Consider the following 26,051-nt stretch of genomic DNA (forward strand, 5'->3'; position numbering starts at 1 on the left):
TCCAAAAAGAACTAGCTTCAGTCCCTGAAGTTCAGACGTTTGTGAAAGGGGTACTGTATATACAGCCTCCTTTTGTGCCTCCAGTGGCACCTTGGGATCTAAATGTAGTTTTTGGGTTCCAAAAGTCACATTGGTTTGAACCACTTAAATATGTGGAGTTAAAATATCTCACATGGAAAGTGGTCATGCTGTTGGCCCTGGCCTGGGCCAGGTGCGTGTCAGAATTGGCGGCTTTATCCTGTAAAAGCCCGCATCTGATTTTCCATTCGGACAGGGCGGAATTGAGGACTTGTCCTCAGTTTCTCCCTAAGGTGGTTTTCAGCGTTTCACCTGAATCAACCTATTGTGGTGCCTGCTGCTACTGGGGACTTGGAGGACTCCAAGTTGCTAGACGTTGTCAGGGCCCTGGAAATATAGGTTTCCAGGACGGCTGGAGTCAGAAAATCTGACTCGTTGTTTATTCTGTATGCACCCAACAAGCTGGGTGCTCCTGCTTCTAAGCAGACTATTGCTCGTTGGATTTGTAGTACAATTCAGCTTGCACATTCTGTGGCAGGGCTGCCACAGCCAAAATCTGTAAAAGCCCATTCCACAAGGAAGGTGGGCTCATCTTAGGCGGCTGCCCGAGGGGTCTCGGCTTTACAACTTTGCCGAGCAGCTACTTGGTCAGGAGCAAATACGTTTGTAAAATTCTACAAATTTGATACCCTGGCTGAGGAGGACCTGGAGTTCTCTCATTTGGTGCTGCAGAGTCATCCGCACTCTCCCGCCCGTTTGGGAGCTTTGGTATAATCCCCATGGTCCTTACGGAGTCCCCAGCATCCACTAGGACGTCAGAGAAAATAAGAATTTACTTACCGATAATTCTATTTCTCGTAGTCCGTAGTGGATGCTGGGCGCCCATCCCAAGTGCGGATTGTCTGCAATACTGGTACATAGTTATTGTTACCAAAAAAATCGGGTTATTGCTGTAGTGAGCCATCTTTTCTAGAGGCTCCTCTGTTATCATGCTGTTAACTGGGTTTAGATCACAAGTTATATGGTGTGATTGGTGTGGCTGGTATGAGTCTTACCCGGGATTCAAAATCCTTCCTTATTGTGTACGCTCGTCCGGGCACAGTATCCTAACTGAGGCTTGGAGGGGGGTCATAGGGGGAGGAGCCAGTGCACACCAGGTAGTTCTAAAGCTTTACTTTTGTGCCCAGTCTCCTGCGGAGCCGCTATTCCCCATGGTCCTTACGGAGTCCCCAGCATCCACTACGGACTACGAGAAATAGAATTATCGGTAAGTAAATTCTTATTTTTTCCGCTTTAAAGAAACTAAATGCACTACTCAGCCAATCATACACAACACCACTCCTGATTGACTGCCTGGATATTAAGTATGTGCACTGAGATTAACTCGTTTGGCATTGGGTGCTCTGCGTGAGCAGTCTGTTTTCCATAGGGCTTTCTTTTTATTCCCCACTTGGATTGCGTCCGATAACGAAAAGATAATTTTTGGTAATTATTTGGAACACTGTTTTAGATTATAAAGTATTTGGTTTATAGTAGATTTAATAATCTGGCCAATTTAATTATGAATGCTACACTAATAGGGCCCAATTGTTTGTTTTTTGGTTTCTTTTTTGTTTGTTTTTATTAAAAGGATATAAAATGTAGGCCCGTAAAGTGATCTCACACACAATTTAGTTCTCTAAAGGAGGCACAATTGCTCTATGCTGGGCGGATACTTTCCACTATGAAGGTCCCTAAAATAGGTCAGTTCTTTCACATAATATGGGCACAGTTAATTTTTCTAAAAGAGGACAGATTATTTTTTTGTACTGCATGCGGTGTAGACATTTGAAAATTCAAAAAGCATCTGAGATGTGATGGTTAGAGATATGATGTTCCTCAAATGCATTCTGGGTTATCAGCAAACCTACTTTTACTGTACATTCGTCAGTTGATCTGTAGTTCTTTGCTCCCCTATAAATGGCATTTTCCTAGTACAGAGGATTTTTTTTTGATCTCCTAATGATGTAACCTTATACATTGTCTTTCTTTTAGATTAGTCCAAAAGGCGATGTGTGGTCTCTGGGATGTATACTGTACTGTATGACATATGGCAAGACTCCATTCCAGCATATTACTAATCAGTTCACGAAGCTGCATGCAATACTGGACCCATGTTATGAAATAGAAATGCCTGATATACCAGAGAAGGACCTGCAAGATGTACTCAAAGTAAGATTTGTCAATGTTGTGAAAGTATTCCATGTAACGAGTATTACAACACTGTATATATGGGGGCTGGTTTTTGAAGATGGTCTCAAGACACATTTCTCTGACGTCCTAGTGGATGCTGGGAACTCCGTAAGGACCATGGGGAATAGACGGGCTCCGCAGGAGACTGGGCACTCTAAGAAAGAATTAGGACTACTGATGTGCACTGGCTCCTCACTCTATGCCCCTCCTCCAGACCTCAGTTAGAATCTGTGCCCGGCTCGAGCTGGTTGCACACTAGGGGCTCTCCTGAGCTTCTAGTAAAGAAAGTATATTTAGGTTTTTTATTTTCAGTGAGATCTGCTGGCAACAGACTCACTGCTACGAGGGACTTAGAGGAGAGAAGCGAACCTACCTGCTTGCAGCTAGCATGGGCTTCTAGGCTACTGGACACCATTAGCTCCAGAGGGATCGAACACAGGCCCAGCCTCGGTCGTCCGGTCCCGGAGCCGCGCCGCCGTCTCCCTTGCAGAGCCAGAAGCAAGAAGAACGTCCTGGAAATTGGCGGCTGAAGACTCCGGTCTTCATTAAGGTAGCGCACAGCACTGCAGCTGTGCGCCATTGCTCCCTATGCACACCACATACTCCGGTCACTGATGGGTGCAGGGCGCGTGGGGGGCGCCCTGGGCTGCAATTAGAGTACCTTAAATTGGCAAAAGGCACATAATATAGTCTAATAAACTATATATGTGCAAAAATCCCCTGCCATAATATTAATAAAAGAGCGGGAGAAGCCCGCCGTGAAGGGGGCGGGGCTATCTCCCTCAGCACACTGGCGCCATTTCCCCTTTACAGCTCCGCTGGAAGACAGCTCCCCAGGCTCTCCCCTGCAGTTTCCAGGCTCAAAGGGTAAAAAAGAGAGGGGGGGCACTAAATTTAGGCGCAAACTGTATTTATATAGCTGCTATAGGGAAAATCACTTTGTGTAGTGTAAATCCCTGTTTATATAGCGCTGTGGTGTGTGCTGGCATACTCTCTCTCTGTCTCCCCAAAGGACTTTGTGGGGTCCTGTCCTCAGTCAGAGCATTCCCTGTGTGTGTGCGGTGTGTTGGTACGGCTGTGTCGACATGTTTGATGAGGAGGCTTATGTGGAGGCGGAGCAGGTGCCGATAAATGTGATGTCACCCCCTGCGGGGTCGACACCAGAGTGGATGGATATGTGGAAGGTTTTACACGACAGTGTCAACTCCTTACATAAAAGGTTCGATGACATAACAGCTGTGGGACAGCCGGCTTCTCAGCCAGTGCCTGCCCAGGCGTCTCAAAGGCCATCAGGGGCTCAAAAACGCCCGCTACCTCAGATGGCAGACACAGATGTCGACACGGAGTCTGCTTCCAGTGTCGACGATGACGAGACTAATGTACATTCCACTAGGGCCATCCGTTGCATGATTACGGCAATGAAAAATGTGTTGCACATTTCTGACATTAACCCAGGTACCACTAAAAAGGGTATTATGTTTGGGGAGAAAAAGCAACCAGTGGTTTTTCCCCCATCAGATGAGTTGAATGAAGTGTGTGAAGCAGCGTGGGCTTCCCCCGATAAGAAACTAGTGATTTCTAAAAAGTTACTGATGGCGTGCCCTTTCCTGCCAGAGGACAGGTTACGTTGGGAGACATCCCCGAGGGTGGATAAAGCGCTCACGCGCTTATCAAAAAAGGTGGCACTGCCGTCTCAGGATACGGCCGCCTTAAAGGAGCCTGCGGATAGAAAGCAGGAGGCTATCCTGAAGTCTGTATATACACACTCAGGTACTATACTGAGACCTGCTATTGCTTCAGCATGGATGTGCAGTGCTGCAGCAGCGTGGTCTGATTCCCTGTCTGATAACATTGATTCCCTTGACAGGGACACTATATTGCTAACCATAGAGCATATTAAAGACGTAGTCTTATATATGAGAGATGCACAGAGGGATATTTGCCGGCTGGCATCTAGAATAAATGCAATGTCCATTTCTGCCAGGAGAGTATTATGGACTCGGCAGTGGACAGGTGATGCGGATTCTAAAAGGCACATGGAGGTTTTGCCTTACAAGGGTGAGGAATTGTTTGGGGATGGTCTCTCGGACCTCGTTTCCACAGCAACAGCTGGGAAGTCGACATTTTTACCTCAGGTTCCCTCACAGCCTAAGAAAGCACCGTACTATCAGGTACAGTCCTTTCGGCCCCAGAAAGGCAAGCGGGTTAAAGGCGCGTCCTTTCTGCCCAGAGGCAGGGGTAGAAGGAAAAAGCTGCACCATACAGCCAGTTCCCAAGAACAAAAATCCTCCCCTGCTTCCACTAAATCCACCGCATGACACTGGGGCTCCACTGGTGGAGCCAGGTGCGGTGGGGGCCCGTCTCCGGAACTTCAGCGACCGGTGGGTTCGCTCACAGGTGGATCCCTGGGTTCTACAAGTGGTATCTCAGGAATACAAGCTGGAATTCGAGACGTCTCCCCCTCACCGTTGCCTCAAATCAGCCTTGCCAGCTACTCCCCAGGACAGGGAGGTAGTGCTGGCGGCAATTCACAAGCTGTACCTCCAGCAGGTGATAATAAAAGTCCCCCTCCTTCTACAGGGACGGGGTTACTATTCCACAATGTTTGTGGTACCGAACCCAGACTGTTCGGTGAGACCCATTCTAAATTTGAAATCCTTGAACACTTATATAAGGAAGTTCAAGTTCAAAGTGGAATCGCTCAGGGCGGTTATTGCAAGCCTGGAAGAGGGGGATTACATGGTATCACTGGACATCAAGGATGCTTACCTACATGTCCCCATTTACCCACCTCACCAGGTGTACCTCCGTTTTGTGGTTCAGGACTGCCATTACCAATTCCAGACGTTGCCGTTTGGTCTGTCCACGGCACCGAGGGTATTTACCAAAGTAATGGCCGAAATGATGATACTCCTTCGAAAGAAGGGAGTTATAATTATCCCGTACTTGGACGATCTCCTTATAAAGGCGAGGTCCAGGGAGCAGTTGTTGGTCGGAGTAGCACTATCTCAGGAAGTACTACAACAGCACGGCTGGATTCTGAATATCCCGAAGTCGCAGCTGGTTCCTACGACGCGTCTGCTGTTCCTGGGAATGATTCTGGACACAGAACATCATCTTCTCGAGGGCCGCAGATTCGGCATACAGGACTGGGTCCTGGTGACCACGGATGCAAGCCTCCGAGGTTGGGGGGCAGTCACTCAGGGAAGAAACTTCCAAGGACAATGGTCGAGTCAGGAGGCTTCCCTACACATAAATATTCTGGAACTAAGGGCCATTTACAATGCCCTAAGTCAGGCAAGACCCCTGCTTCAAAACCAGCCGGTGCTGATTCAGTCAGACAACATCACGGCGGTCGCCCATGTAAACCGACAGGGCGGCACAAGAAGCAGGATGGCGATGGCAGAAGCCACAAGGATTCTCCGATGGGCGGAAAATCACGTGATAGCACTGTCAGCAGTGTTCATTCCGGGAGTGGACAACTGGGAAGCAGCCTTCCTCACAGGCACGACCTCCACCCGGGAGAGTGGGGACTTCATCCAGAAGTCTTCCAGCTGATTGTAAATCGTTGGGAAAGGCCACAGGTGGACATGATGGCGTCCCGCCTCAACAAAAAGCTAAAAAGATATTGCTCCAGGCCAAGGGACCCTCAGGCGATTGCTGTGGACGCTCTAGTGACACCGTGGTGTACCAGTCGGTTTATGTGTTCCCTCCTCTTCCTCTCATACCAAAGGAGCTGAGGATAATAAAAAAGAGAGGAGTAAGAACTATACTCATCTTTCCGGATTGGCCAAGAAGGACTTGGTACCCGGAACTACAAGAAATGATCTCAGAGGACCCTTGGCCTCTGCCTCTCAGACAGGACCTGCTACAGCAGGGGCCCTGTCTGTTCCAAGACTTACCGCGGCTGCGTTTGACGGCATGGCGGTTGAACGCCGGATCCTGATGGAAAAGGGCATTCCGGTTGAAGTCATTCCTACGCTGAAAAAAGCTAGGAAGGATGTGACAGCAAAACATTATCACCGCATATGGCGAAAATATGTTGCTTGGTGTGAGGCTATGAAGGCCCCCACTGAAGAATTTAAGCTGAGTCGATTTCTGCACTGCCTACAATCAGGAGTGACTATGGGCCTAAAATTGGGATCCATTAAAGTCCAGATTTCGGCCCTGTCTATATTCTTTCAAAAAGAACTGGCTTCACTGCCTGAAGTTCAGACGTTTGTTAAGGGAGTGCTGCATATTCAGCCCCCTTTTGTGCCCCCAGTGGCACCTTGGGATCTCAACGTTGTGTTGGATTTCCTAAAATCACATTGGTTTGAGCCACTTCAGACCGTGGAATTAAAATATCTCACGTGGAAAGTGGTCATGCTTTTGGCCTTGGCTTCGGCTAGGCGGGTGTCAGAATTGGCGGCTTTGTCCTGTAAAAGCCCCTATCTGATCTTCCATATGGACAGAGCAGAATTGAGGACTCGTCCCCAATTCCTCCCTAAGGTGGTATCAGCATTTCATTTGAACCAACCTATTGTGGTGCCGGCGGCTACCCGGGACTTGGAGGCTTCCAAGTTGCTGGACGTAGTCCGGGCCCTGAAAATTTATGTTTCCAGGACGGCTAGAGTCAGAAAGACTGACTCGCTGTTTATCCTGCATGCACCCAACAAGCTGGGTGCTCCTGCTTCTAAGCAGACTATTGCTCGCTGGATCTGCTCCACGATTCAACTTGCACATTCTGCGGCTGGACTGCCGCATCTTAAATCAGTAAAAGCCCATTCCACGAGGAAGGTTGGCTCTTCTTGGGCGGCTGCCCGAGGGGTCTCTGCTTTACAACTTTGCCGAGCTGCTACCTGGTCGGGATCAAACACGTTTGCAAAATTCTACAAGTTTGATACCCTGGCCGAGGAGGACCTTGAGTTTGCTCATTCGGTGCTGCAGAGTCATCCGCACTCTCCCGCCCGTTTGGGAGCTTTGGTATAATCCCCATGGTCCTTACGGAGTTCCCAGCATCCTCTAGGACGTTAGAGAAAATAAGAATTTACTCACCGGTAATTCTATTTCTCGTAGTCCGTAGTGGATGCTGGGCGCCCGTCCCAAGTGCGGATTGTCTGCAATACTTGTATATAGTTATTGCCTAACTAACGGGTTATTGTTAGGAGCCATCTGTTCAGTGAGGCTCAGTTGTTATTCATACTGTTAACTGGGTATAGTTATCACGAGTTGTACGGTGTGGCTGGTATGTGTCTTACCCGGGATTCCAAATCCTTTCCTTGTTGTGTCAGCTCTTCCGGGCACAGTTTCCCTAACTGAGGTCTGGAGGAGGGGCATAGAGGGAGGAGCCAGTGCACACCAGTAGTCCTAATTCTTTCTTAGAGTGCCCAGTCTCCTGCGGAGCCCGTCTATTCCCCATGGTCCTTACGGAGTTCCCAGCATCCACTACGGACTACGAGAAATAGAATTACCGGTGAGTAAATTCTTATTTTTAGTACTGTACACAGACAAAGGGTTTTTAAGCAGGGAACCAGCATGGACTGCACTCTGACACAGGCATAATTCTAAGTAAGTCCTATTTATTTGTATATAGCGTCAGAAAATTTGGGGATGGCATCTTGATGTGGGGCCCCCCGGGCTGTTCTGGCTGGGCTATCTCAGGGTATCACCATTTAACCACTTAACTGACTATTTTTTCCTTCAAAAGTGTTAAAAACATTGTTATTTATAATTTATTTTATTTAATAAAGTTGAAAAAGTATCTTTCTCCGGCTGGGTCCACAGGTTATCCACAGGATAACATTGGGATATGCCGGAGCGACAGCGGAAATGGCACCAAATAGTCACAAGCTTTCTGGCCTCCCAGGATGCATCGGGCTCATCCATATAATCCCGCCCACCGACTCAGTCAGATCAGGTTGTTTTTTTGGTGCGGCAGGAGCAGCACCATGGTCACAGGGCTGCTGTTAAGTCAGCCCTAAGCTTTTATTATTTTATTTTTATAGTCTTACTATGTTTTGAGTGCTCTTTCTTAACAGCGTCTTAAACGCATGCTAGAAAGAGTGGCTCCAACAACTCTCCACCAGGTCGCAACAACGCTTACCTCCGGGTATTAGTGCTGTCTCGATGGGCGTCTGTGTTGGATGTTCTAGCAGGTCCAGCAGACGTTACCAGGCTGTAGCCGGAGCATGGGGAGAAGGTAAGGCTCGGTTCCACTTACTAGGGGATTCCAGACACAGCCGCACTGTATTGGAGGAGACCACAAACAGTGGCTAACGCGCCGCCAGTCTTAAGTGCTCCAGCACTATGCTTTAGTGATCATAGGTGCCAGGACTAGGTTGAGGCCGCGATCCCTGGATTTTGTGTCAGCAGGGGGAGTCAGATGCTCTCCTGGTCGCCCCTCCCCCCAGTTCATGACCAGTTTCCGTGCGTCTCCCGTCAATGAACTGATGACCTCACTTCCGTCTCAGACGCTACCACGAGGGTACTCGGTCGCAGCTTAGGCCACTGCGGTTATGTACATTAGAGTTGCCGCCGAGACCGAGTCGCAGACAGGAGCGTCTGCATACACTCATCGTTCACTGAGCGTCTGTGTCCGTTATTGAGCGTCTGTGTCTCATCAGTTACCGGAGCGGCAGTGTACACTAGTAGCGTCTGAATCCACTCAGCGTCTTTTTGGCGTATTGATCGATCCTGGAAGTGGGGTGAGACTCCCTGTGTATCCCACTCTACTGAGTAAGGGTTATACAGTACTAATTTTCTATCTACTGTGTAGTGTGAATAGTTAATTTTGGTACACAATGCATATGAGGCCTGCACAGTAATGTGGTTTTTTGCATTATGTGACTGAAAAACTTATTGAAATAAATTGTACTCCTACATACTGGACAAGTAATTTTGTGGTTGATTATATACTCATATGACAATTGCTAATATTTAACATGTGACTGACTGCTAGTGTGATTGCTGACTTTTATATGTTTGTCGATATTGTTTCTGAACCTCAATTCGGGTGCTCGTGTTGTGGTCAGATAGATATCACTTTTATATTTATATAAGTGATCTCGGTCGCAGAGAGTGTAGTATATTGTATAAACAGATTATTTACCATGTCTATGAGCGGCAAAAGTGACAAGGATACTTTAGCAGGGACTCCTACACCCTTAACATGTCTATCTTGTAAAGTAGGGGTGTTAGCCCAGTATTTAACTTACGATGCGTTATGTGCAAACTGTTGTGCGTATCGGCAAAATAAAAGACCGGTTCAGCAACCAGTAGATCCACCATGGGGTGTGTTTGCACAGACTTTGTCTACAATAGCTGACAGATTAGCACCTGCGGTGCCACACCCGGGAGTAGGATACACTATTAACCCTTACATGCAGCTCCCTTCTTGTGGGTTAATTCCAGCATCTTCAACAAGTAAGCAGGCTAGTGAAGCCAGGGTAGGTACATCTATGTTACAGACTACACAAGACGATACAACAGATGAAGATACTGTGTATTCAAATTCCCCATATGACGACCAGTTGGAGGGTTTCAGCTCAGAGGATATAGCTGAGCTTATTGATGCCATGAAGGCTGTTCTGTCTTTGGAGGAATCAGCCAAGGCAATAACAAAATCTAAAGCACCGGTGTTTAAACGTCCAAAAGCAGTTAGGATTGAGTTTCCAGGGTCAGAAGATCTGACGGAAATTATGGAAGAACCTTGGGCTACACCCAATAAAAAATATAGAATTCCGAAAAAGTGGTTTTCTTACTATCCTTTTCCGGCTGAGGACTGTTCTAAAAGAGAAGTTCCTCCTCAAGTAGATGCACATGTTGTGCGAAAGTCTATTTTACCGTTACCCTCTACCTTATTAATGATGTCACATATAGAAGAGTAGATGGTTTCTTGAAAAAAAAATTTTCTCTGTCGGGCTGTTGTAAGGCCAGCTATGGCTTCAGCCTGGATGGCAAAAGCAATGGTAGAATGGGTGGAGGAACTAGAGAGTGGCCTCTCCGCACCTACCAGGGAGCAGGAGTCTCATCTAGGCCATATAAAACAAGCTGCACAATATTTGGAAGAAGCAGCAATTGATATGGGTACGATTGCTTCTAAAGCATCAGCCTTAACGGTAGCCGCTCGTAGAGCAATTTGGCTACGTACTTGGAGAGCAGATGCAGAATCCAAGAAAGCTCTGGAAGCGTTGCCTTATGTTGGTAAGATTCTGTTCGGAAAGCAATTGACAGATATTCTGGAATCGGAAGCTGAATCCAAAAAGATCAGGTTTCCTGCTAGTTATAACCCTAAACCGAGGGGTTCAAAATTTCAGCCATTTCGATGGCAAGGTAGAGCAAAAGAAAAGGATGATTCTAACCAACCCCAGTACAATAAATCAGCTAGGGGTAGGAAGCAATGGGACAATAGACGGCCAGTTTCCAAACCAGAACAGAAGCCATCAGTTTGAGGGTGTGGGCCTCCGCCTGGAGGATTCCAGGGTTGGGGGCCGACTCCTTCACTTTGCACACATATGGCAGCAGTCGACGACAGATGCTTGGGTGCAGAGGGTGGTATCTCTCGGTTATGGTTTCCCTTTCAAGAAGCAGCCTCCTCAAAGGTTATTTTGCACCAGCCCGTCTCATATAGAGTCGAAGGTCAGAGCTCTGCAAGAAGCAGTTCAGAAATTGCTTCAGTCTGGGGTAATTATCCCAGTACCCCTGACACAAAGGGGACGGGGGTTTTACTCCAACCTATTTTTGATTCAGAAGCCAAATGGATCATTCCGACCAATTCTCAATCTCAAGAAGTTAAACGAATACGTTTGGGTTCCAAAGTTTCACATGGAAACATTACGCTCCATAGTTTTGGCCATGGAACCAGGAGATTACATGGTGTCTCTGGATGTACAGGATGCTTACCTGCATGTGCCCATAGCACGGTCCCATCAGTGTTACCTCAGGTTTGCCATCCTCCAGAAACATTTTCAGTTCCAGGCTTTGCCCTTTGGGCTAGCAACAGCCCCCAGGGTATTTACCCAAATGATGGTGTTTATGGCAGCTTATCTCTGCAAGCAGGGGATAAGAATTTTTTCCATACCTCGACGATCTTTTAATCCTTGCTCAATCCCAGGAGTTACTCTTGGGCCATCTCCAACAGACAATAGCTTGTCTACAAAGACACGGATGGCTCATAAAAGTTGGGAAAAGTCGTCTGAGTCCATCACAACGGATGGTTCACTTGGGGGCCATATTGGATTCAAGTCTACAAAGGATAATCTTACCTGGGAAAAAGATATCCAAGGTGCAGTTAATGATTCAGGAATTGTTGCACAGTCGGACAGTATCGGTCCATGCAGCGATGCAAGTGCTGGGTCTGATGGTGTCAACATTCAACATGGTGGAGTATGCACAATTCCACTCCAGACCCCTGCAGCACCTCATTCTAACCAGATGGAATGAAAAACATCAGACAATAAAAAGACAGATGATAAAGCTTCCAGTAAACATAAAAAGGTCACTAGCCTGGTGGCTACAGACGGACCATCTAGACAAGGGGAGACCCTTTTGGATAGCAGATTGGCAAGTACTGACAACGGATGCCAGTCTTCAAGGCTGGGGAGCAGTGTTCGAAAATGTCTGGTTCCAGGGAAAATGGACCACAAGGAAAAGTTGCCTGCCAATAAATCTGTTGGAAATAAGGGCCATATATATGGCTCTGGTTCAGGCAAAGGACATTCTGCAAGGAAGACCAGTCCAGTTCCGTTCAGACAGTGCACCAGCAGTAGCGTACCTCAACCATCAGGGAGGAACTCACAGCAAAAGATTGATGGAGGAAGTAACTCACATATTAGGATGGGCAGATCTCCATCTTCCGGAATTGTCCGCAGTGTTTGTGCCTGGAGTGCTGAACTGGGAAACGGACTTTCTCAGTCGACACACCATTCAGGAGACCGAATGGGCGTTACACCCGGAAGTATTTCAAACTCTAGTAAACAGATGGGGTCTGCCAGAGCTAGATCTCATGGCGTCCCGTTTGAACAACAAAGTCCTGGCATACGGGTCAAGAACAAAGGATCCCGGGGCGATCCTTGTAGACGCACTGTCAGTGAAATGGGAATTTCATCTGGCATATCTGTTTCCTCCAATCTCCCTTTTACCCAGGGTGCTGAGGAAAATAAAGCAAGCAAAGGGAGCCATCATTCTAATAGCTCCAGCCTGGCCCAGAAGGCATTGGTACATAAATCTACTAAGGATGTCCGTGGAAGCTCCAATTCTGCTTCCTCAACGTCCAGATCTACTAATGCAGGGGCCTTGTTATCATAGCCATCTGGAACGTCTGTCTTTGACGGCGTGGCTGTTGAAACCTCTATCCTAAAAGCAAGAGGATTTTCACAACCGGTAATTCAAACTATGCTTAGAGCAAGAAAGCCTTCTTCAGCTCATATTTATCATCGAATATGGCAGGCCTATATTAATTGGTGTAGCTAAAAAGAGGTATGGATCCAAGATCTTTTCAAGTATCCAGGATTTTGGATTTCCTCCAAGCAGGAATGGATAAGGGGTTAAAGGTGGCTTCCTTGAGAGTTCAAGTATCAGCATTAACTGTATGGTTTCAGAAAAAGATTGCTAACCTACAGGATGTGCGTACTTTTTTTCAGGGAATGTTGCACATTCAACCACCGTTTGTTCCTCCTGCAGTACCCTGGGATTTATATCTGGTTCTTAAAATCCTTCAGGGGGCTCTGGTTGAACCACTTAAGAGAGCAGATCTTAAATGGTTGACGGCTAAAGTTCTCTTTCTACTGACGATGGCGTCAGCTAGAAGAGTGTCAGATTTAGGAGCACTGTCATGTAAGTCTCCTTTTCTGATCTTTTATCCAGATAAAGCAGTTCTCAGAACTAAATCTGGTTATCTCCCGAAGGTGGTCTCAAAGTTTCACCTGAACAAAGAAATTTTAGAGTCGGCTTTTCAGGTATCGGGACTTTCTGTGGGAGAAGCGTCGCTGGACGTAGTCCGTGCATTAAGAATTTACGTAGATCGTACTAGTGCTATCAGAAAGACAGATTCTCTCTTCATTCTCTACGGATTTCACAAAAGAGGATGGCCTGCTACTAAACAGACACCAGCAAGATGGCTTCGAATGACTATTTCAGAAGCAAATTCTCGTGCTGATCTCCCTGCTCCGGCTAAAGTCTCTGCGCACTCTACACGTAGGGTAGGTCCTTCATGGGCAGCACAACATGGTGCTTCAGCAGAACAGATTTGTAAGGCAGGCACATGGTCTTCCATTAACACATTCATTAAACATTATGCCCTGGATACTTTTGCCTCTCCTGACGCGGAATTCGGGCAAAAGGTTCTCCTGGCTAATCAGGAGCGTCCCCACCACTAATAATGGCTTTGGGAATCCCAATGTTATCCTGTGGATAACCTGTGGACCCAGCCGGAGAAATATACCGTTATGGTAAGAACTTACCGTTGATAACGGAATTTCTCCTATGTCCACAGGGATCCCACCCTGACGCACCTGATTTGAGGATCTTTACAATCCCTAAACCTCTTCCCTCTTGTATGGAAGGTTGTGCATGTGTGTTCTTATCCCCTGGATAGGGTTCTACATGATGCTCCTGCCTAACTGCCGTGAAAACAACTGATTTGACTGAGTCGGTGGGCGGGATTATATGGATGAGCCCGATGCATCCTGGGAGGCCAGAAAGCTTGTGACTATTTGGTGCCATTTCCGCTGTCGCTCCAGCATATCCCAATGTTATCTTGTGGATACCTGTGGACATAGGAGAAATTCCGTTATCAACGGTAAGTTCTTACCATAACGGTATATTTTTAAATATTTAAACATTATATTATGTACATCTACAGAACGGTTCTCCTCGTCAAAAATGGGGGGACAGGGTGGGACGACGCAGTTGCGTGAAAGCTGACCATGCCAGTTAAGTGGTTAAATACACAGTCACTTATATCATATTTGTATATTATTCATGTATGCACATTTTTTTTCACATAATCTTCACCTTTGAGCACTTAGTAGCGACCTTCATACACCTATATCCTATATTACATTGCTATCACTTTCTTTTAGTGTAATGCCCCGGGGGGAGTCCTTTGCTGGATCATGTTTTGGGGTTCCCTGCGTCCCGGATGTTGGCCCCATAGTGTTAGGGACCTGCTCGACAAGAGGGGATCTGGACGATTGGTGGGCAGTCCGATATAATTGGCTAACTATATACTAACAACCTCTTATGATAGATTATATTGACATGTAATGATCGCATAGTGCATCTGCACCCCCTTTGTCTGTGTATACTACTTTATTCTCAGCAGCATAGCACTTTTCATTACTGGAGGGTGTGCAATTTAGAGCCATTTCCCCTACATTTTAGTACTGTGTAATAACCTATATCACACATGTCCATCTAGTATTTGAAGATTTTCAAATGTAGCTTATCATTAGACACAACATGCAGAAATGAAAATAAGATGTAGAGCGTATTACCTTGTACTCTAATATAACTATAAAATGCTGTTTTATCGTGATTGTACGTGGCTGCATGCAAGGCATACTGCTTATGCTATCTTCTACAAAGAGACAAAACTAAGTATATATCACTCTCTTCAGGAGAGATAGGACTAATAAAAAAAAAGAGGGGTGTTTGTCTTTATGTTAAGCCATTTTTAGAACTTTATGTAAAGGAGGTAATTTACGAGGGGACTGGTGATAATGTAGAGTCATTATGGGTTGAGATTTCTAGTGGGGATAAAGATACAAAAAAGCTTTTAATAGGGACATGCTACAAACCACAAGATATTAGTGTGTCTGACAAATGTCATCTCTTGCAGCAAATCGAAAAAGCTGCGGGACTTGGGGAGGTCATTACCATAGGGGACTTTAATTACCCGGACATAAATTGGAACACCAAAACAGTAAATACAGCTAGGGGAAACAGGTTCTTAAACATGCTAAAAGATCACTACTTGCCCCAGGTAATCGAGGAACCAACTAGACAAAGGACAATACTGGACCTAGTACTAATAATACGGAGATAATAAATGCTAAAGTACCTAAAGGAGACCTTGGGAAATAGCAATCATAATATGATCACATTTGATATCGGCTTCCAAAAACAACACTATAAGGGTCGAACTACAGCTTTTTACTTTAGAAAAGCTTTTTTTAACTTGCTGAAACAAGCAATGAAGGACATCATTTGGGAAATTTTGTTTCATGGTAAGAATACGGCTGAAATGTGGGATGGTTTTTACAACTGAGCTCAGTAAGTGCACTCATTTGTTCATTCCCAAGGTTAACAAAAACAGGAGTAGTAAATTCAAACCGATGTGGCTTAATAAGTAGGTCAAGGAACATATGGATAAAAAGAGGCGAACTTTCAAAGCATTTAAGTCTGACGGGATGGCGTAATCATTCCAGTTCTACCGGGAATTTAACAAAAAATGCAAAAAAGAAATCGGAGCAGCCAAAATAGAAAACAAATCGCAAAGGAGAGTAAAACAAACCCCAAAAATTTCTTTAAGTATATAAACGGCAAAAGGTTAAAAAATGAAAATATTGGACCACTAAAGGGCGAGTTGGATGTCTTGATTAATGATAGTGAAAAAGCAGATTTATTGAATAAATTCTTTTCATCAGTATTCACGAGAGAGGACCAGTTGACAGGAGTAGTGCAGAACATCAGCGATTAAAAACGACCCGTTGCTAAGTACATGGTTAAACGAGGAAGTAGTATGGGAGAGACTAAGTAAAATTAAGATAAATGAATCTCCTGGGCCGAATGGACTACACCCCAGGGTTCTTATGGAACTTAACTCAGAGCTATCGTGGCCCCTATATTTGATTTTCAGGTATCGATTACATCAGGAGTGATACCTGAAGGACTGGTGTACAGCAGAGGTAGTCCCCATATTTAGGAAGGGAATTAAATCTCATCCCGGCAACTATAGACCGGTAAGTTTGACATCTGTAGTGGGGAAAATACTGGACGGTATATTAAGGGATAGTTTACTAGAGTACCTAGATACTACCAAGGTTATTAAAAGGATCCAACATGGTTTTGTGAAGGACAGGTCATGTCAAACTAACTTAATAAGATTCTACGAGAATGTGAGCGAAAATATTGATCAGGGTAAAGTAGTGGATGTGGTCTTTCTGGACTTTGCTAAGGACTTTGACACAGTGCCACATAAGAGACTAATTTTCAAATTGAGAGAGCTTGGGGTGGGTAACACTATTTGTACATGGGTAAGTAATTGGCTCTACAACAGGGAACAGCGAGTGGTGATTAAGGGGAAGTTCTATGAATGGGCCTCAGTGCTTAGTGGAATACCGCAGTGATAAGTGCTCGGGCCATTGCTGTTTAACATATTCATTAATGACCTAGGAGTAGGCCTAGAAAGCAGTGTGTCAATTTTTGCAGACTATACTAAACTGTGTCAAGTAATTCATTCAGACAAGGATGTTGAGTCTCTACGGAATGACTTATCCAGACTGGAGGTCTAAGCAGACAAATGGAGATGGTTCAATATAGAAAAAATTTAAAATTATTCACTTTGTTCTTAGTCCCAATCTTTCAGCCTATAACTGGCGAAAATGTAGGGTTAACTGTAGTTGAAAAGAATTTGAGCGTGCTCATCGATAATAGACTCAGAGGTACGCAATGTAAAAATGCAGCAACAAAAGCAAATAAGGTATTAGCATGCATAAAACGGGGAATTGAGACTAGTGATGAGTGTAATCCTGCCACTGTATAAATCATTGGTACGGCCGCACCTGGAATATTGTGTACAGTTCTGGGCACCGCTCTATAAAAAAAGATATCTTGGAACTAGAAAGGGTTCAGAGGTGAGCCACCAAACTGGTTAAGGGGTTAGAGGCACTGAATTAGAGGAACTGAATTATGAGGAAAGACTTACAGGTTTAGATATGTTTACACTAGAAAAGAGGCGATTGAGAGGGGACATTATTAATATTTGTAACTACATTAAGGGACAATACAAGGACTTATCAGACGATCTGTTCATCAGAAAAAGCTACACAGGACACGTGGACCCCTCCTTAGGATAGAAGAAGAAAAAAATTCATACACAATGAAGGAAAGGGTTCACAGTAAGAGCAGTAAGGATTTGGAATTCTCTACCAGAAGAGGTAGTAATGGTGGACTCACTAAATAAGTTTAAAAATGGATTAGATAAATTCCTAACTGATAAAAATATCCAAGGTTACAGCATCCAAATTATATCTTATTTTATAATACAGGTTGAACTTGATGGACATTTTATCCTTTTTCAACCTCACCAACTATGTAAATAACAGATCTACTGTAATATTCTCATATTCATTGAATGGGTGACACATACCTCATATTGTACAGTACTTGATGGGTGTTGTCCTTTAGCAACAGAGCTTGGACCTAATGTATTCTGTATGTGGTAAAATTTGCTGATATTGGTTAGCAAAGATGTTTCACAAGCATGGCATTCTTTTATCATCACATAGACATATTGTTGTAGATGGGACAGTATTAGAACACATTGGGGATAAATGCAAGCTTGGATTTTGTATATGTGCTTGGATTTTGTATCTGTGCTAAGTACAGGTTGCGTATCCCATATCCAAATATTCCAAAATATGGGATTTTTTGAGTGAGAGTGAAATAGTGAAACCTTTGTTTTCTGATGGCTCAATGTACACATACTTTGTTTAGGTATCCGGTTGATAGATGGACAGTGTCTAGTTAGACAGTCAATAGGTTGACAGGGTCAAAAGGTCGACATGAAAAAGATAGACAAATGTTTTTTGTTTTTTTTAAATGTAACATGTTTTTGGACTATTTCATACCTTCTCTATCCATGTCGGCATAGAAATGGTTATAAACCTTGTGGCGAGCCATCGAGACCAAAGTGTGTCGAGCGTATGCCTTTCTACAATGGGGGGGTCCCAGATGACGAAACTATCCACACAAACCACAAAAATGCAAAAAAAAACCATGGTGTCCACCTTTTTCATGTCGACCTTTTGACCGTGTCGACCTTTTGTACTGCCTACCTTTTTCATGTCGACCTTTTGACCCTGTCGACCTAATGTCTGTCTAACATATGGTGTCTATCTATTGACTGTCTGACTAGACACTATCTATCTTTTTATACCACACCCCTTTGTTTAATACACAAAGTTATTAAAAATATTGTATTAAATGACCTTCAGGCTGTGTGTATAAGGTGTATATGAAACCTAAATGCATTCTGTGCTTAGACTTGGGTCCCATCACTATGCTATCTCATTATGGTATGTAATTATTCCAAAATACGGAAAAATCTGATATCCAAAATACTTCTAGTTCCAAGCATTTTGGATAAGGAATGCTCAACCTGTATCGCTTATTGGAATCTTGCTTGGTACCACTCTTTTGCTTGCACTACAGAAAATAGCATTGGAGTCTTTAAACTGTATTGTATAACCTTTTGCGGTAGATTATAGTATCCCCAGACTAATAACGTTCCTATTTTTCTCTTTGTAACATTAACACCACCGGAAGCAAAATGTATACACCGTTTGAGCTTTGCTTCCAGTGAAACAGTGCTTAGGTCTTGAGTAGTTGGCCCTTTTAGTTGTATCAGATCTGTTCTCAGAGTGTTATGCTGTCAGCTTCCACGATCTGCTAACTGTGCAGTGGTCTATTTTAATGTTACCATGCTTCTGATCGCCCCCCACCAGAACTTAGACCTGTTCCTTGTATAATGTAACAAGCTGTTACTTCTGATCAGCTACTTCTCCAGCATCTACAGTATACTGGACAGTCGAGTGGAATCTAAAGCACTCTAAACAGTCCTGGAAGAATAGCCTAGCCAGCCCAAGTGTTGCTCTTTCATCCACCTAGAATTGTCACTGTCCCAGGGGTGTGGATAGATACCATCCCTCTCTGAATGACTGCTTTATTGTCACTTAAGTAACTTGGACAATGCTTCTCTTCTTTAATCTGGTTAGGGCTGATCGCTCAGAAAAATCACACAACTCCGTAATATTATAGGGCTAATGTTTGTTGTCGGTAAACTTAATCACCAGTGATACACTTAACATTGTTTCTCTTACGTCCTGGAGGATACTGGGGATCCATTTAGTACCATGGGGTATAGACAGGTCCACTAGGAGCCTTGGGCACTTTAAGAATTTAATAGTGTGCGCTGGCTCCTCCCTCTATGCCCCTCCTACCAGACTCTGTTTAGAAAAATGTACCCGGAAGAGCCGGTCACGCTTATGAAAGCTCCTGAAAAGTTTTCATCATTTATTTTATCTGTTGTTTTCAGGCAGGACTGGATGGCACCAGCCTACCTGCTTCGTGGGACTTGGGGCGGGAAGGGGGGGGGGGGGGGCGCAACCTCTTGAAGGGTTAATGGTCCCATTCCCTGCTGACAGGACACTAGCTCCTGTGGGAACTATTCGCAGGCCCCACCACAGCGAGCGTACATTCCCGCAGCACGCCGCCACCCCTAACAGAGCTAGAAGAGTGGTGAGTATTAAGCCGGCACCCCGGTTAGCGGGTCACCGGCCATTATGGCGGCATGAGGGTACGGAGATGCACGGCTTCTAACCGGGGTGGACTGCGTGTCCAGACTCTGTAAACAACTGCACAGTACCCACACTGGCAAACAAAGCCTTTAAAGCGGATCTGACTCCATTTTAAGCACTAAATTACCTCAGCCAGTATAAAAAAAAAAGCCGGAAGACTGCGTGCCATTGAAGGGGCGTGGCTTCACTATTAGTGGATCCAGCAGCTCACCAGCACCATTTTCCCTCTGCAGTGGACACAGACACTGACTGACAGGGACGCGCAGCTCCTTTGGTGTGACTCTAGATTACCTCAGCGGTACCAGGGAGTCATAGCAGGAGGGGAGCCATTATTAGGGTACCAAGTCCCTAATCTGGATACTTAGTCTGCAACCCTGCTAAGCTTGGCATTAGTGATATGGGCGCCGTGTGCTGGCTCCAAAATATTTCTGTCTCTCCCTGGAAGGACTCTTTGTGGGTTAATTGTGCTTTTAACCATTTCCTGTAAGTCTACTGTCACATTTACAATATGTCAGGCAAAGAGTGTTTCATGTACTGAAGAGTGTTCCTCTTCCCCAGGGAGCTCATTACTATGTACTCAGTGTATTGCACCTTCCCAGAATAGCTGGGCTGAACCAGTTTGGCTGGAATCCATTAAAGGAATGATTTCCAATATTTCTAATAAATTGTTCCACGGTGAGAAAGAGACGCAATACTTAAGACAGTCTGTGGATGAGTTTATGAACAGAGAATCAGTCCCCAAACATGCATCTCAGTCCCCTGCCATTTGTTCACAAAAACGAACTCTGGCCCATATCCTGCAGACAGGTCAGACATGGAGGAGGGTGAGGTGGATTTAGAGGGGGGGATGCTGCTCTGTCACATGAAATAGAGGCTCTCATAGAAGCTATCAGAGACGTTCTGCAAATTCCTGATAAGGTGGTAGAGGAGTGTGAGGAATCTTATTTTAATATAAAAAATAAGTCCTCAGTCACTGTTGTGTCAAAGGAATTGAATACCCTGTTTTAAGAACCGTGGGTTAATCCTGATAGGAAATTTCAAATCCCTAAAAGGTTACTCTCATCTTTTCCTCCTGAGGATAGGAAAAAATGGGAAAGTCCACCGATAGTGGATGCATCCGTGTCCAGGCTGTCACAAAAGATTGTATTGCCTGTCCCGGGTGCAGCCTCCTTGAAAGACACGGCTGATCGTAAATTTGAGACTACACTCAAATCCTTGTGCACAGCTGCTGGGGTGGCCCAGAGACACACTATAGCATGTGCGTGGATTACTAAAGCCATTGCTAAATGGTCAGGTAACCTAATTGTGGAATTAGATCCCTTATCTAGGGGGGAGATTGTTTTACTCCTTCAACATATACAGGACCCTTCGAACTTTATGGTGGAAGCCATAAAAGAGAGGCTTGCTTAATGCACGCACCACTGCTATGGCAGTGTCAGCATGCAGGGGCTTATGGCTACGCCAGTGGACTGATGATGCGGACTCCAGGAAAGGCGTGGAAGGCCTTCCATTCACAGGAGAGGCCTTATTTGGTGATGAACTAGACAAATGGATCTCCAAAGCTACTGCAGGTAAGTCTACATATCTTCCTTCTGCAGCTCCCCCAACCAAGAAGCTTACTCAGCTTCGTATTTACAGTCCTTTCGGACAGCCAAGTTTAAGGGCTAATCCAGAGGTGCTTCTATAACCGCCAGAGGCGCTAGAGGTAAACCATGCAAACCAGCAACCGCCGGTTCTCGGGAACAGAGCACAAGCTCTGCTTCCTCAAAACCTTCAGCGTGACTGTGGACTGCGAGACCTGAAGGACTGGCAGGTGGGAGCCCGACTAAAGGTCTTCAGTCACATCTGGACAACATCATGCCAGGATCCCTGGGTCATAGATCTTATTTTGCAGGGTTACAGACTGGAGTTCCAGGAGCTCCCACCTCACAGATTCTTCAAATCAGGCTTACCAGTTTCGCAAGAGGCAAGCATAACTTTACAGGACGCCATTCATAAACTGGTACAGACTCGGGTCATTGTTCCAGTTCCACCTCATCTGCAAAACAAGAGATATTATTCCAACTTGTTTGTAGTACCGAAACTGGATGGTTCGGTACATCCGATTCTGAACCTCAAGTTGTTGAACCCATACTTACGAGTGTTCACATTCAAGATGGAGTCTGAGAGCGGTGATCTCAGGTCTGGAGGAGGGGGAATTCCTAGTGTCTCTGGATATCAAGTATGCGTACCTTCACATTCCGATCTGACCGCCTCATTAGGCTTATCTACGGTTTTCACTGCAGTACTGTCCATACCAGTTCCAGGCCCTGCCATTTGATCTCTCCACGGCACCGAGGGTCACCAAGGTGATGGCAGAAATTATGTTTCTCTCCTCAGAAAACAGGGAGTGAACATAATTCCGTACCTGGACGATCTTCTGATAAAGGCACCGTCCAGGGAGAGCAGCAATTGGTCTCTCAACCAAATTTCTCCAGGATCATGGGTGGATTCTGAACCTTCCGAAATCTCACTTAGATCCAACACGGAGGCTTCCTTTCCTGGGAATGATACTGGACACGGAGTCGCAGAAAGTGTTCCTTCCGTTGGAAAAGGCATTAGTAATCCAGTCAATGGTTCGGAATGTCCTGAAGCCAACACGGATATCGGTGCATCTGTGCATTCGCCTTCTGGAGAAAATTGTGGCCTCTTATGAGGCACTTCAGTACGGAAGGTTTCACGCAAGACCCTTCGAGCTCGATCTGTTGAACAAATGGTCCGGATTGCATCTTCACATGCACCAGAGGATCAGTCTGTCGCCAAAAGCCAGGATCTCCCATCTGTGGTGGCTACAGACCCCTCACCTTGTCGAGGGTCAGAGGTTCGGAATTCAGAATTGGATTCTGTTAACCGCAGACGCAAGTCTCAGAGGTTGGGGAGCAGTCACCCAGGGGGTGTAGTTTTAAGGAAGATGGTCAAGTCAGGAAGTCGTCCTTCCAGTCAACTTTCTGGAACTCAGGGCAATATACAATTCCCTTCTGCAGGCCTCATCTCTTCAGGATCGGGCCATTCAGGTCGAGTCGGACAATGTGACTTCAGGAGCGTACATAAACCGACAGGGCGGAACGAAAAGCAGAGCAGCAATGTCAGAGGTGTCAAGAATTCTCCTCTGGGTAGAAAAACCCAGCTGTGGCGTTGTCAGCAGTCTTCATTCCGGGAGTAGACAACTGGTAAGCAGACTTCCTCAGCAGACACGACCTGCACCCAGGGGAGTGGGGCCTTCACCCGGAAGTGTTCGATGGGGATATCCAAAAGAAACTCAAGCGATATTGTTCCAGGTCGAGAGACGCATAGGCAGTGGCGGTAGATGCTCTGACGACTCCATGGGTCTATCAGATAGTGTACGTGTTTCCTCCACTTCCTCTGATCCCAAGAATTCTAAAGAGAATAAAAAGGGAAAAGGGTTCAAGCAATACTCATTGCTTCAGACTGGCCAAGAAGGGACTGGTACGCGGACCTTCTGGAGATGCTCCTCGATGATCCATGATCTCTACCTCTTTGCGAGGATCTTCTGCAACAGGGTCCGTTCGTCTATTAAGACTTACCGCGGCTACGTTTAATGGCATGGAAGTTGAACGGCTGATTCTAGCCGGTAGAGGGATCCCTGAGAAGGTTATCCCGACTATGATCCAAGCCAGAAAGGGGGTAATGTCTAAACATTGCCACCGTATTTGGAAGAAATATGTCTCTTGGTGTGAGCGCAGACACTTTTTTGTGGTGGAATTTCATCTGGGACGTGTCCTACTTTTTCTCCAATCAGGTGTGGATGTGGGCCTACATCTGGGCTACATAAAAGTCCAGATTTCGGTCTTGTACATTTTCTTTCAGAAATAATTGGCTTCTATTCCTGAGGTCCAGACGTTCTTGAAAGGTGTTCTGCACATCCAACCTCCCTTTGTGCCTCCCACGGCACCTTGATATCTTAATTTGGTGCTGCAGTACCTCCAATCGGACTTGTTTGAACCGTTACATGAGGTAGATGTAAAGTACCTTACGTGGAAGACCGTCACACTGTTGGCCTTGGCTTCAGCAAGCCATGTGTCGGAGCTGGGGACTGTGTCTCTCAAGAGCCCCTATTTAATTTTCCATGAAAACAGAGCTGAACTCAGAACTAGTCAGCAATTTCTTCCTAAAGTGGTGTCTGCGTTTCACATCAACCACCCTATTGTGGTTCCAGTTGTTACTGACACCTCTGCTACTTCAAAGTCTTTGGATGTTGTGAGGGCTTTGAAGGTGTATGTAAAGCGAACAGCTCGTCACAGGAAGTCGGACCCGCTGTTGGTTCTTTATGTTCCCAATAAGATTGGGTGTCCTGCTACAAAGCAGTCCATTGCTTATTCCACGGCAGGATTGCTGGTTCCAAAATCTGTACAGGCCCACTCGACTAGGTTGGTGGGTTCTTCTTGGGCAGATGCCTGGGGTGTCTCTGCTTTAGAGCTCTGCCGAGCAGCTACTTGGTCAGGTTCGAACACGTTTGCAAAGTTCTACAAGTTCGATACTTTGGCCTCTGAGGACCTTCAGTTTGGTCAATCGGTTCTGCAGGAATCTCAGCACTCTCCCACCTGGTTTGGGAGCTTTAGTACTTCCCCATGGTTATAAATGGATCCCCAGTATCCTCTAGGGTTGTAAGAGAAAATAGGATTTTAATTACCTACCGGTAAATCCCTTTTCTTGTAGTCCGTAGAGGATACTGGGCGCCTGCCCGGTGCTTCGTTCTTCCTGCATTGTTATTTGGTTAAGTATTGTTGTTTGGTTCAGCTGTTGCTGTTCCTGTTTCAACTTTGGTTAGTATGGCTTTCCTCTTGTTTGTCTGTGCTGGTTCGTAATCTTACCACTTTATTATCTATCCTTCTCTCAAAGTATGTCCGTCTCCTCGGGCACAGTTTCCTAGTCCGAGTCTGGTAGGAGGGGCATAGAAGGAGGAACCAGCTCACACTATCAAATTCTTAAAGTGCCCATGGCTCCCAGTGAACCCGTCTATACCCCATGGTACTAAATGGATCCCAGTATCCTCTACGGACTACGAGAAAATAATTTTGGACTCTGTTATATTTAAATACAATGTTGGAATGAAATGTGCAGCTACGCTCATCACTGATACTAACCCCATGGGGTTGCAAGGTAAAATGAGCAATGCTGACATTACGATGTGCTGCTTTTGCGTGCATTACGACAGCACTTTGCCAACATGGTATTTAATCAAATTGCCTTTTGAGGTATAGAGTTTTTATTATACATCTAACTTCAGTATGACAAGATGCCTGGCTTGAGTGAGATGGCAGCTCCTGTGCAACTTTGCTAGCACCGGGTGTCTCGTTCTTTTTCTTTTTTTCTATACCAGAGATGTATCTTTGTTGCAACGCGATGCAGTTAGGTGACTGATCAGGTGATGCACCACGTGACTGCTGATTTAATTGTTATGCAACACTTGTATATCTGTGTGCTCTAAGCACCTTTTATTCATATTTTGTTACATAACTTGACATGAAATAACCCAAGTTAACCAATGTCAGTCCTCTAACAGGGCCACATGGTGCAATTTAAGGACAGATTGAGGATTGCCAAGACAGGTTTTTTTCCAGCAATAGAGAATCCCCCAGCAGGCATAACCTTTTGTACAGTGCTGGGTACCCCTTTCTTGTCACACACACTAAAGTTAGGTTTTACAGTGTAAACACTCTAAATGAGGAACACTTGCAGCATCTGCTATTTCGCACACCTCTTGTCTACCATTGTTTCTGTACTTAGAGCCTGATTTATTGTACAGCAGCTACTATACGGATATATGCAAATGCCCTCAGGAAAGCCAGGAAACTCATGCTGCCAGAGACGGGTGCAGACCCTGGCCTCAACGCACCTATACATTGGGGATGACGACCCGGTTTGTAAAATTCTTACCATTGCCACCCTTATCCCCACCTTCAAATGACAGCAGCATATCAGTCATGCTGCGGCTTAGTGGGCATTGCGTGTGACAACACGACCCATTCTCCACATGTGGAGTATGGGTTTTGTGCATGCATGGTACTGAAGTTGTACGCAAACCATTGTGTTTCCCTACAATTCAGAATCAGGCCCTTAATGCATATAATTAGGAGGCTGTAATGCGTCAGTTTACCATTAAAACCAAACATTTGTTCTTTTTCTACTATTTGTGGTGAGGTATAAATTAATGGCAGCACTCTGTATTAAAAATCTGTT

The 26,051-nt window shown here is 45.4% G+C and overlaps 1 protein-coding gene across 6 annotated transcripts in view; it reads left to right on the forward strand.

Moving 5' to 3' along the window:
* Positions 1–26,051, forward strand: part of TTK (TTK protein kinase) — a 429,767-nt gene that overhangs the window by 357,796 nt on the left and 45,920 nt on the right. For 5 of the 6 annotated variants that reach the window (XR_010176004.1, XM_063916870.1, XM_063916874.1 and 2 more), the window contains exon 19: positions 2,053–2,229. Coding sequence is in view for 5 of the 6 variants with exons in the window: in XM_063916870.1 (XP_063772940.1) it covers positions 2,053–2,229 (177 nt within the window). In the remaining variant the exon portion in view is untranslated. Of the gene's footprint in view, positions 1–2,052; positions 2,230–16,090; positions 16,194–26,051 lie in introns of all 6 variants that reach the window. The other variant, XM_063916871.1, reaches the window with a different exon arrangement.

The sequence above is a fragment of the Pseudophryne corroboree genome, chromosome 4 (assembly GCF_028390025.1).
Source record: "Pseudophryne corroboree isolate aPseCor3 chromosome 4, aPseCor3.hap2, whole genome shotgun sequence".
Taxonomy (NCBI): domain Eukaryota; kingdom Metazoa; phylum Chordata; class Amphibia; order Anura; family Myobatrachidae; genus Pseudophryne; species Pseudophryne corroboree.